This window comes from Artemia franciscana, chromosome 20 (genome assembly GCF_032884065.1).
Source record: "Artemia franciscana chromosome 20, ASM3288406v1, whole genome shotgun sequence".
Taxonomy (NCBI): Eukaryota; Metazoa; Arthropoda; class Branchiopoda; order Anostraca; family Artemiidae; genus Artemia; species Artemia franciscana.
In genome coordinates, this window is record NC_088882.1 from 8,618,995 (window position 1) to 8,631,354 (window position 12,360).

General features: G+C 32.3%; 1 protein-coding gene across 1 annotated transcript in view; it reads left to right on the forward strand.

Moving 5' to 3' along the window:
* Positions 1 to 12,360, forward strand: part of LOC136040410 (protein sidekick-like) — a gene marked incomplete in the record, with an annotated part of 274,067 nt that overhangs the window by 91,835 nt on the left and 169,872 nt on the right. Inside the window, 2 exon segments of the mRNA XM_065724684.1 lie at positions 2,936 to 3,112; positions 10,425 to 10,633. Of these exon segments, the coding sequence (XP_065580756.1) occupies positions 2,936 to 3,112; positions 10,425 to 10,633 (386 nt within the window).

Consider the following 12,360-nt stretch of genomic DNA (forward strand, 5'->3'; position numbering starts at 1 on the left):
CATACGGTAGTCCATGCGAAACATTATTCGTCCATACGATATTATAAGCGCATACGATTATAAGTCTATACGATAGTCCATGCGAAACATTATTCGTCCATACGATATTATAAGCGCATACGATTATAAGTCCATACGGTAGTCCATGCGAAACATTATTCGTCCATTCGATATTATAAGTGCATACGATTATAATTCCATACCTTAGTCCATGTGAAACATTATTCGTCCATACGATATTATAAGCGCATACGATTACAAGTCCAGCGTGCCATCGTAGCTGATTCAGTCACCTTAGCAAGTCCAGTATACCTGACATACATCTAACTCTCCATAAGAATATGGAGTATAACTCTCAATATATATATATATATATATATATATATATATATATATATATATATATATATATATATATATATATATATATATATATATATATATATATATATATATATATATATTCTCTTGGATATATATATATATATATATATATTCTCTTGGATATATATATATATTCTCTATATATATATAGATTCTCTTGGAATTAAATATGTTATACATTGATTAAATTTAAAACCAAATAAAAAAAGAATATTTCTCTTGGAAAAGGCTATAGCTGCACTGGTGGTGAAATTGAGCTCTTAAACATTTCTCCACGATGTTACAGTCTCTTGCTCACAGAAGGAGTAAAAAAAACAAAAACAAACAACAGCAAAAAAGTTATTTTCTTTGTTGTTCAAGCCAGGGACCGTAAGGGTTTTCGGCTAAAACGATTCCAATGGCGTACTTTTTGTTTGAACCCAGCGCAATTATTAGGGGGTTTCAGACTGTTGCTTGAAGTTACCTTAGATTCGTTTTTAAAATAACATATTACTTTTAAGACTAATTTAGACAATACTTGCCATCACTAAATGAGCTTCTTTTCAGTTTTTCAAACGTATTTTTTAATTTTTGGTTACTGTGGGCCGTTATTCGTCCTTTACTGAACCATGATAATAATAAGAAGAAGCTTAGCACGCTACTTATTACGTACTAAGTAAACATTGGTGCTGAAGCCTTTCAGACATACGCACTGGTAAGGGTCAAGTCAATGTAATGCACATATATAATTAAAGCTGCATTTATTTTATGTTTCGGACCTGTAATTGATGAAGAACACGACGTACCAATTAATCCCTTTATAAGCCACAGTAATGGATATTGCGGTATCTGGGAAACTAGACGGGGATAAGCTTGTCTAAGATAAATGAAGATCCACTTATATGGACGAGGAAAAAAAAGACAATGAAACATGTACTTGAAGAAAGAAACAGGACTTACTAATCTTAGAAAACCAACTTTTTTTTACTAATTGTTATAGTGTCATGTTAGAAACCATGAGTACATATCGATTGAATGCTGGCCTTAATCTGGTGATCAATTTTGTCTAGCAACATGCCTTTTGTTCAAAACATAAAACATAAATGATAAATTTTCTGGACACAGTGATTAAAATGCAATCGAAAAGAATATTTCGGCTATTAACTAGTATTGGCACTATAGAAATGTAATGCAAATGCTAAAACAAACAAACTAATAAGGATCTGCTAAATAGACAAATCAGTAAGAATACCTCCACTGAAAACTCAAAACTCTTCGATAAAATAACGTTGAACTAAAATCCAAAAAAAAAAATAATAATAAAAGTTTGGTTAGAGCCTTACCTTGATTGCCTTATAAAGGTTTACTTGATGCTTGAAATCTTAGCTAAGCCCATGAAGTAGTCGAGGTAAAAAAAAAAAAAAAAAAAAAAAAAAAAAAAAAAAAAAAAAAAAAAAAAAAAAAAAAAAAATCTTCACCTAATGTTCCAAGAAGCGCAGGTACCGGTCTTCTGATTCTTTAACTTCCGCCAGGAGGCTACGCGAGGCTGGGGGAAGCAAATCATCCGACACTTCCCTTGTTAACCCCCCCCCCCCTCTGTATTTCTCTTGGTGCACATTTAGAACTGCGATGACTGAGGCTGAGGTTATAGAGTCACATGTTTGACCCTTCCCCCCTAAATTTCAAACAATCAGTAATAGCAGGATTCGATCTCCTGTCCAGTAATTAATTAATGTTGCCCAGCTTCATAATTACAAAAAAAGAAACAGAGTAAAAAAACAAAAATCTTAAAACGAAAATAATTTATAAGAATAAGGATAAAGAATGCAAAATTAATTCAAACAAAGCTTGTAAATAATGCTAATAGAAAAAAGTGAAGCGAATTATTGAACTCGTTTTAGCACATTCTGCTCTCGTGATTTCGAAATATCTCTGGACAAACCAGGTCTTGAAGGGAATGTTTTTGTAAAATTATTTATTCATTATACATGATTTGAGATATAATTGTTGTATGATATTATTATTTGGCTTATATTTATTATATAATTTTATTGTTTACACATTTATAAATATTATTTATGATTTGCTATAATTTATTTTCTGTGTATATGTATCATATAAACGTATTATATATTTTATATTAAATGTACATTATTTTTAGATTATTATGTTGTGTTCATTTGTATTTTTAGTTTGTATTCTATACCATTCATTAATTTTTTATGATTTAACACACTTTATGAAATAACGAATAAGCCTTTTTTTAAGTTCAAGAGCAGTATTGCAAGGGCAATTTATTCGTAATTTATAAAATTAATTATGTATAATTATATTTAATATGTTGGTATGATTTTTAATTTTATTAATCTTTATAGTATATTTAATCTTTTATTTTTCAATATTGGCCTAATTTGCGAGATTAATAAACATTTTCTCAGTTGAAGAAGAACATTACAAGAGCACTGTTATAATTTATATATGTCATATAACTTATATTTTTATTCTATTTATATAATTAATCTATCTTTTATGATTAAATATAACTTATGAAATAAACCAACTTTGTTTTAAGGGCAAGAGCTACAAACACACAGTTGGGTCATGAGGAAACAACCGGAGCTTTTCATTTATTGGTTGGAGGAGGTGATGATACTGATGAAGAAATACCAGAGATTGTGGTGCCACCCCAAAATGTGGAAACGATTAAGGGGGAACCGAGTACAGAATTAGCTTGCATTGCTAATTATCCGTAAGTAGCAGTGGCTTAATTTATAATAAAAGATGAAAGCGAAAATAAAGGCAATATAATAATTTATATTGGATTTTACCAAGTAGAAATATTTAGTGGTATTATTTAGCATGTCAATACTAAAAGATAATTAAATGAGTAGTTATTTTAAGATAGTTGAAATCTAGAAGAAATAGTGTTTCGGCTCTATATTAGTTAGCTGTTTTCAGCAAGCAAATAAATAAATATAGATTTAAATCATATAGTAAAATGCGTGAAAATTACAACTAAAATCAAAACTAAGATCATCTGATTGACATTAACAAGCTGTTTACTCCCAAAAGTTTACTCCCATATTGTCCTGTTTAGCGATTCCTACTTGTAAGAAATATCTACTGTTTTTTACCCACTCCCCCCCAAAATGAATTAAATGTTTATTTCATGAGATACAAAAAGAGATAAGGGGCCAATATGAGAATCTAATCCCCCTCCCCTAAAAAAGCGCTTCTTTGTCTTAAGTGTACATTGGACCTAAAAAATGAAAAAGGCCGAGTACTTTTATGCGCTGCAAAACAAGATAAAAAGGAAGTTAATTTATTTACCAAGGCAACATTGACTACATCCATGAAGAAAAAAGGTATTTCGGACTGATAGAAATATATGAAAAAATATAAAAAATATATAGAAATATATGAAAAAAGATAGTTGAAATAAGTTATTTCTGACCGGTGAAAATCAAAACTAGGATCATATGAATGACATGAACAAGCTTTTTATTCCCAAAAACAACCAAAAACAACTTTCAAAGAAAAGCTACACCTTCTTAAGGTTTTATTTGCAATATGTTTTTAGCTTATTTTTGGCCGATTTTTCACTAATGTTTTTCTGTTTAAACTTGGCACCTGCTTCTAAAACTGCATAAATGCATATGGGGATCTTTTTCATTTTTCTAATTTTTTAAGATTCATATGATTGTGTAAATTATTAAAGGAAAAATATTAAAAGAAAAAAAAAATAGTTGGCGCAAACGTAAAAACAAGACGGGAAATGGTCAGTAGTCATTTTTTTTCAAGGTCGACAGAAAAGTTTTTCCAGGCTAAGTAGCCGTCAGAGGCAATCGATTTTTACAAGCGAAGTTACCTCCTTTTCAAGTTTCTGTATCCTTCTTTCCATGATATTTGTGGGAAATTGAAATCCTTAGCTATTAGCAAATTACCTTTTTGTGATGCACTATTTGTTTGAAATATGTGCAATATGTTCTATGCTTATTTTTGGCCGTTTTTTCACTAATGTTTTTCTGTTTAAACTTGGCAACCGCTACTAAAATTGCATAAATGCATATGGAGACTTTTCTCATTTTTCTATTTTTTTAAGATTCATATGATTGTATAAATTTTTACTTGCAAGAAATGGAAGATACTAAATCATGTAACTCGATAATATGGATGTAAATGTGGCAAAAAATATTTATTCACAGAGAATCTGTGAGTGCATTCGTTGCATCGTCAGGCCAAGAGCCTTCCTCAGCTTTTAAGTAGAAATAAAGCAGTGTTTCCGATGTCCCCAAATTTTTGGCGTTGCTTCGAATTTCTCTGAGCTAAAACTGGGTTCCACGAAGTCTCGAAAATTAGTGATTTTCAATTTAACTTTATTTTTATTCACGAACATTAATTTTCCAGAAGGTTCCGGAGCATCCAATTTTCTTCTTTTTTTGGGGAGGGGGGAGGCATACTTCCCCCCTTTCGAACAAATAAATATTTCAATAGGGATAAGTCCTTTTATTAGACAGAGAAACATATACAAAAAGTTCTGGATATTTCTTCTGTATCTGTTTCACTGTCTGATAAAATGACTTATCACTATTTGAGCTTTTATAGTTCGTCATAGAAAGGGAATGTCTATATATATCCATAAGTAAATGTGGCTTTAATTATGTTGGAAGTTGAATATGAAAATACGAGATTGTAATGTTGAAAACGAAGTAAGTAGGATTATATCTACTCTGTATGTAGAACTATATGTAAGTCCCAAAATTGTAATGTTTGATTATTTTAGCATTGTGAGGATATATTACAATAAAAATAAGAACTTATAAAAATATAACGTTTCAAATGATACAAAAGGATTCACAACAGCGAATCTAACTAGTTAAAAAATTCAAGCACATTAAAATTGGAAAATAATAAAAAAAAATTTCAGTAGGAGGAAAGGAATTACTAATACAGTTAAAAGCAAAAGAAATAAAGAATAAAAATATTATGAGATTCTCCAAAAATATATTTTGTATATAAGAATCTATATTTGTAAAGAGGCAGCGTGTCCAGAAATCCAAGGGAACGAAAGAAAAAAAAAAATCCGTTGATAATCATAAAAATACGTAATATTTTAAATTCCAATAAAATATAAATAATTTTGTTTCAGCATTTTAATAAACTTAAAAATATTTTTAAAACAAATAGACAATGAAATTATAATTAGATAAAAACAAATAAGATTTCAAAAGAAAAGTTGAAAAGTTGAATTTTCAGCTTAAAAAAAAAGAATCGCTGGAAATATTAAAAGCAAAATAAAGAAAATGAAAAAGAAATCATAAATTTCATGAAAATCTCTCTAATTTTGTATATGAAGTTCTGTTTTCAGAGAATGAATATGCCCAGAAATCCAAGTTTCCCGAGGAAAAACAAACAACTGCCGATAATTCAATAAAAATATTTTTCTAAGCACTAGAGTTCTTATTGTCAGAAAATCGGGCAAAACCTTAAAAACAATTGTTTAAGATATAGACCAACTAAAAATAAGGAAATAAATAGCTAGAAAAGGGTATTGAATTTGAAATTGCAACGGCTTCTTGAAAATTCAAAAAAGCGATAACCGGATATATTTATAACATCTATAATTACAAATAAAATAAATATCTAACGATACTTGAGCCCTAATCTGTCTTAAAGATTCAAGATTTTATCCAGGATTTTTGATCGGGGTGGGGGGGATTTTTAAACTTTGTAAAACGCAAAAACTTTTTTTTTATATGTTTTTTGATATGAGTCGGTAATTTTTTTGGGGGGTTGGTGGTGGTGTTGGTCAAATCAGGTATCCCCCCTTTCCTGGATACGGCTTCCCGTGGTCAATATATTAGGGATTTTCAAGGTTCCTTTATGAAAAATCGTTGTTGCTTTTATACGAGTCGTACAAAAATCTCAAATATCTGCAAAGGGCCGACCCAATTTTACTTTAATTGGTTGAAGTTTTGATTCACAAGTCAACAAATTGTGCCTATAAAACTTTTTATAGACACTTCTCTTCAACTATTTCTTTAACTGTTCAAATGCTGTTGGAAACGAAAGGAAAAACAATTTTACCTGCCCTCTCACCTCTCTTGACCACTCGTAATAAATATCCGGAGAACTCAGCCAAAAAGGAAGACCTAATATTTCTCTCCATTTACATTGTCAGGGTGGATAGGGAATATACTACTTTGTCACTTAGCTTATTATTGCCACGATAAAAGAGTTCCCTAGCAGACGGAAGTTGTAGACCTGACCGATTCAATGAAAGTCTCTGGGGATGTGTAGGTTGTTGGCTATCACTTATGGTGAATGAGTCTTTTGAGGAATTAGAGGATGGGAAGCAACATTTGTGGGAAAGGGGAAGTTTTTTTTTCTATGCCTGGAATCAAAGTTTTGTGACAGAAGAGCACTGCAAAAGTGGCAAACGTAACACAAATGTAATATGTAATACCGCAAAAGTGGCAAACATAACACAAACGTAACACCGCAAAAAAGTGGCAAACGTAACACGTAACACCGCAAAAGTGGCATATCATTGTATCCGCCAAAAATTAGGTTCCTTTATTTCAAACAAACCGAACATTTTTTCAAATGTTATTTATAGATTTTCACAACATTCCGAATCCGAACTCATAATTCTTGGAATTCTGAAAATGTATAAATGACTTGAAACTGTATATTTGGTTTGTTTCAATTAAAGAAACTGAAAACCCATTTTTTTTTTGCAGATGCGGTAGAGCAAGATGGGTTGCGAATGAGAAGCGAGAGTTACATTGCTCACGATAAGATAGGCCTTATCAGATGGAAGTTATAGACAGACCAAATGAATTAAAGTCTCTGGGATTATAAATTTGTCAGCTATCACTTAGGGATGAGGGATTCTTGAGGGAATCTTGAGGGATTAGATGAGAATTGCAAATAAAAGCTTTTAATCCTCGCTTAAGTCGACCTTCATTTAACTTAATCTCTGTTTAACTTCTCCCCATTCAACTCAACCCCCTATTCAACTCTACCCCCATTCAAACTCAATCTCCATGTAATTCAACCTTCATGCAGCTCAAACCCATTCAACCCAATTCTGATGTAATTATATCCTCATTTAAATCACCCTCGCTTAACCCAACCCTATTTGACTCAACCTCCGGTCATATCAACCTCATTCAGATCAGGCATCCTTATATCAACATTATACCTATAAAATGTAATTCAGCCCGTTTTGTGGGAAGCGATAAAAGTTGATTCGATGAAGTGGCCTTTGTTCATTGGTTAGTTCTTGTGCAAGTGTTTTATATGCTACTTCAGTGTAAAACTATTCCTATCCCCCCCTGTAAAAACCACAATTCATCCTTCTATCTAATATATTCGAAATTAGCAAAAATGTTCATGCCCATGACCTGAACAAACTCGAATTTCATTGTTTCAGCAATGGGGTTGGATTGGGATTGAGTCAAATAGGGTCAGATTAAATAGGAAATGAGTTGCACTGGGGTTGAGTTGAATGAGGCTTGCCTTAAACGGAGGTACAATTTAATGGGTTGAGTTGAAAGTGGTTCATCTAAAGGAGTTTGAGTTACACGAACGCCCTGCTAGACGGTCCTCAAATAATAAACGATTTGGAAATCCATGTATAAAAAAGGAAGAAGAAACTTTGACCTGTATTCATTAACAAACATCTAATTACAAAAAAAAAAATTACACATACTTTATTAAAGAACCAAAAAATAAGAAGAAAAAACAAAGTTATTAGTTTATATCAGCGATACAGAAAAAAAAAACTTTCCATAAAACCATGTTTGGCTTTTATTATTGTTGAAAATTTAATTGCTTATATTTTAAATTCGTGCGATCTTCAGATGGAATATCTGAATACTACTACTACAACTAACAACTCATCGCAGTACCAAGCCGACTGAGGCTAACACAGCTACGCGCACTCCCAATCTATTCAAACTCTCCCTCTTTACACCTCCGAGGAAGTCCATTTCCTTTAAATTTTTCTTTATGACATCCTCTTAACCCAAACGAGGACGACCTGCTTTCTGTTTAGCCGTATACGACTATTCGAAAAATACAGTCTTCGTCAATCTGTCGTCTTTAAAACTATTGAGCATCATATCCATGGTGTATTTCAGAGATTTAACTCCCCCCTCCATACCAACAAAACAATTTAGATTTTGTCCTTTTTTAAAGTATGAGAAATTCTTTCCCTCTCCCTATGCTATTAAAATGATATCAGTATTTAGATTGTCGGGAAAATCTTGCCTTGACTTAGCTTTTTAAGATAAGGCGCCATTCATGATGATATTTTTCTACTCATGACGGACAATTTAAACACTGAATCAACTAATACCGTCAATTATCCCGTGTATTTGTCTTTAGCTCAGATCTCTTGTAGTCCTTGGTTCTTATGTTGTACAAATATTTTTAAGGTCCGATGAGCTCTTGTAGTTCTTCCAAATATTTCACTTCTTTTTTACTCCACTTTGTCATTTATTATTTATTTTTGATAAATACAAAGGTTTGCATGTGCATATTTGGTAAATGCAGGTTTTTCTGCATTTACCGCAGAAACTTTTCAGGTTTAAAGTCGCAGTTTTTTCTCTATCCGGATAAGGTTCGGGTATTAGCCAATCAGAAAATTCGATGAAAAATTCTGATGGGGTCGGCTAACTAAGTTTAAATAGATCAAACTTCATTTTTAACCCGATCCAGTTCTGGACCCAATTTAATTTCTATTCTGAAGGAGTTTGGTTTCAACAGATTCCCGAAATTAGCGCCCGTTAAATCTCTGTGTTAATAGAATGTTATCCCCAGGATTACAAAAAAAGAAATACTATCGTATATCTTACTCAAGGGATATTCCCGAGATTTAAGCTGTTTTTTCCTATGAACCAAAATTATTAGATTGCCAGTTTTTTTCAAAGCAAGAGAAAACCGACCGATCTCCCCTGGCTGAAGATGTATATTGCTTGCAGGGATAATTTTGCCTTTGCTTGGTTTTGCAAGGGAAGGTGTTTCCAGAACTACCAGGACAGGAAGCTATGCATTTAACCAGCCAATTCATGGAAAATATCTGACAATTGATAAACGTAGGCTAGCGCCTCTGGAGAATTTAATGCTTCCTATTCCCGGATTTTTCCGAGGGGGCAACCACTTTTAGAAATCACGCGCGCAAAGTGCCGCGTGCTAAGAGTGGCGGAATCCGCGGCACACTTGTCATTCTAAGACATACACCAAGTGGCGGAAAGGGGCGCCCTCTTTAATCTTTGGTGTTTCCAGAGGGTTTTTAAAGAAAACTGGTCTCCCCGAAACCAGACTGTAAATCAACAAGAAGGAAAAATTAATAGCTTGTACTTTGTGTTTACGTCTGTGTATTTGCATACTTTTATTTTTGGGAAGATTACAGAGAATCCAATTTCCTTTGGGAGAAACCTGGGAAAACACGGAAAAATTCATTAAATAGTGGAAGGATGCGTGTTTGAGGAATTTGAAGATAAAACGTAATATTTATCCTAAAAATAAATAATTTTTTATCATGGTATGTCTGGCTCTTGGGTATATGCCTATACAGAACTCTATTCTTGCTTAAATGTTTGTTGTCATGAGGAGGATCCATTGTGAATGCTAGTTTTAAAACTAACTTTATAAATTAATTGCGTCAAAATTTATCATTTAGCTCTCTGGGATTCGAATCTATTTTAGTTTTTTCTTTTTGTAAAAAACTAGAAAGATGTATAAACAGTTTCAAAAGCGAAAATATCCCCGTTTCTTTGTCAAATCTTGTCAAAACTAAGATAGCGTGCACGCAAGCATGCACAGAAATGAGTTAGTTTTCTTTAATATACCCTTTACCTTTATGGTACTATATGGCTTATTGTTCAGTTTTCACTGTCATTTTCGCCTGATTTGGGAAAATTGGCTCCAACTCGGCCTCTCCCCCGGGATTTTGACGAAACTACTCCACTGACAAAATCCAGTATAATTTAACAAAGTGGCTATTTTAAATTATTTTAACTTTAATTATTGGGTAATTTGAAACATTGCAGAGATATTTTTGACATCGAAACTACATGGTTTAAAGACGATATACCGATCGAAGAAACAGAAATACAATTCCAATTCTCTGACTCATGGAACAGAACTCTGGACTTGATATTGGCTGAACAATCTTATGCTGGTATATACAAATGCAAAGTTAGGAGGAAGTTTATAAAAGACAAATACAATTCTGCATCAGCGGTGGTTACTGTTTTAGGTAAGTTGTGTCTTTTTCTGCTGTATGGGAGGAAGTTGGATGGTCAAAAGGGGTGGATATAATCCTTGTGCTGATGTATATTCAACTCTGAAGTGTTTTCAGTTAAGCACAAGTCAAACTTAAGGGTAAAGAGTAGGGGATTTGGGGTTGGAAGAGAGCTATATTTGTTTTAAGTTTGAATGTTGCTCTTTACTTTCATGTGGTGGATTTTTTTTTATTATCATTGAATAACAGAAAACATTTACTGTTCTATTCTGTTTGTTAAAATATACATGCAGTTTATTAAAGAGAAATTTATACTAATTTATTTCTGTGTTCTGAGAGAACATACGATATTCCCTAATACTTCGGTTAGTTCCTATTCATTGTTGTAATTGATAAACATGCAAATATGTTCAAAATATGTTCAGCAAAGCAGCAAAGCAATATGTTCAGCAAAAATATGATGCAAAATATGTTCAGCAAAGCACAACTCAAAATTTAGTTTAAAGCATGGGGGCTGATGGGAAAGACCCCTCCACAAATATATAGGATAATTTCAAGTTGTTTTAAGTTTTAATGTAGCCCTTTACTTTCATCTGAAAGATTTTTTTTACAAAATAACAGAAAGTGTGACTGCTTATTATTCTTTACGCTAAAATATACATTCAATGTTAGAAGGAAGTTACTAAAGTGAGACATGTATTAGCGCTGGTCGGTTTCTATCCATTGTTGTAGGCTGCAACAAAATGCTTTCAGTAAAACTCAATTCAAGCTTAAGCGCGAAGAGTGGTTAGTTGGTAGAAAAACAACCGCCTAAAATGTAGGAAAATGTCGGCTTTAAGTTTTAATATTGCATCTTTACTTTTATTTGAAAGAAAAATGTTTTTTTTTCATCAATTAACCGAAAATGTGACTGTTTATTATTCCTTACGTTAGAATATACATGCAAAGTTAGAAGGATGCTAATTGAATGGTAGCATATATATTGATCCTCTTTTTTTTTGGGGGGGGGGGTAAGGGGGGCTAGAAGGACATCTGGAAATTCCATTTTGAACTATGAAAGCCTATAGTAATGACCAAGTGGAACTTTAGCATGAAGAGTGGGGAGGAGGGTTTACTTTGTTTTCTTTACTTGTTAAATTGTTCTTACTTTATTGGAAAACAGAAACAGTAATAGGCCTAGTGGCTGTTTTATTCTATGTTAAGAAAAAATAAATAAATAAAATAGAAATAAATAAAACAGAAGTAGTTAAGATTTAACTTCGCTCTAAATTTTTGATATTTCAACTAGTCAACAGCTGTAAGTTTCACCGAGAGGACAAGGTTTTTATTTCTTGTGGAGATTTGATTTTAACAGAGGATTCATTAGTTTCTGTCTATCCCTTCACCGAGCCAGGATTGTGATAATTCTTATTGCATCTTCTAAGAGAATGAACTAAACTGCTTAAATAGTATGCCTGTTTTGTATATTCGAAGCGTTTCCAATTTTTTTATTTTGTTGTAATTTTTTGAAAATTAAATTTCCTGGTAAATAATTTTCCTGATTAAATTTCGTTTGTTTTTCTTTTGGGGATTGGTTTTGGAAATAAAATCATTTGTTTCCTGTGTTTCTTCCCTCTAAGCTTTATTGTCTTTTTTTTATCTTTTTCTTTTATTAGTAGTTTTTGCATACTGATGTTTCCCCTCCTCTACATGGCTAATGAGCCCTACGAAAGGTAAATTCGTCTAGGTTTATTGCAACTTTT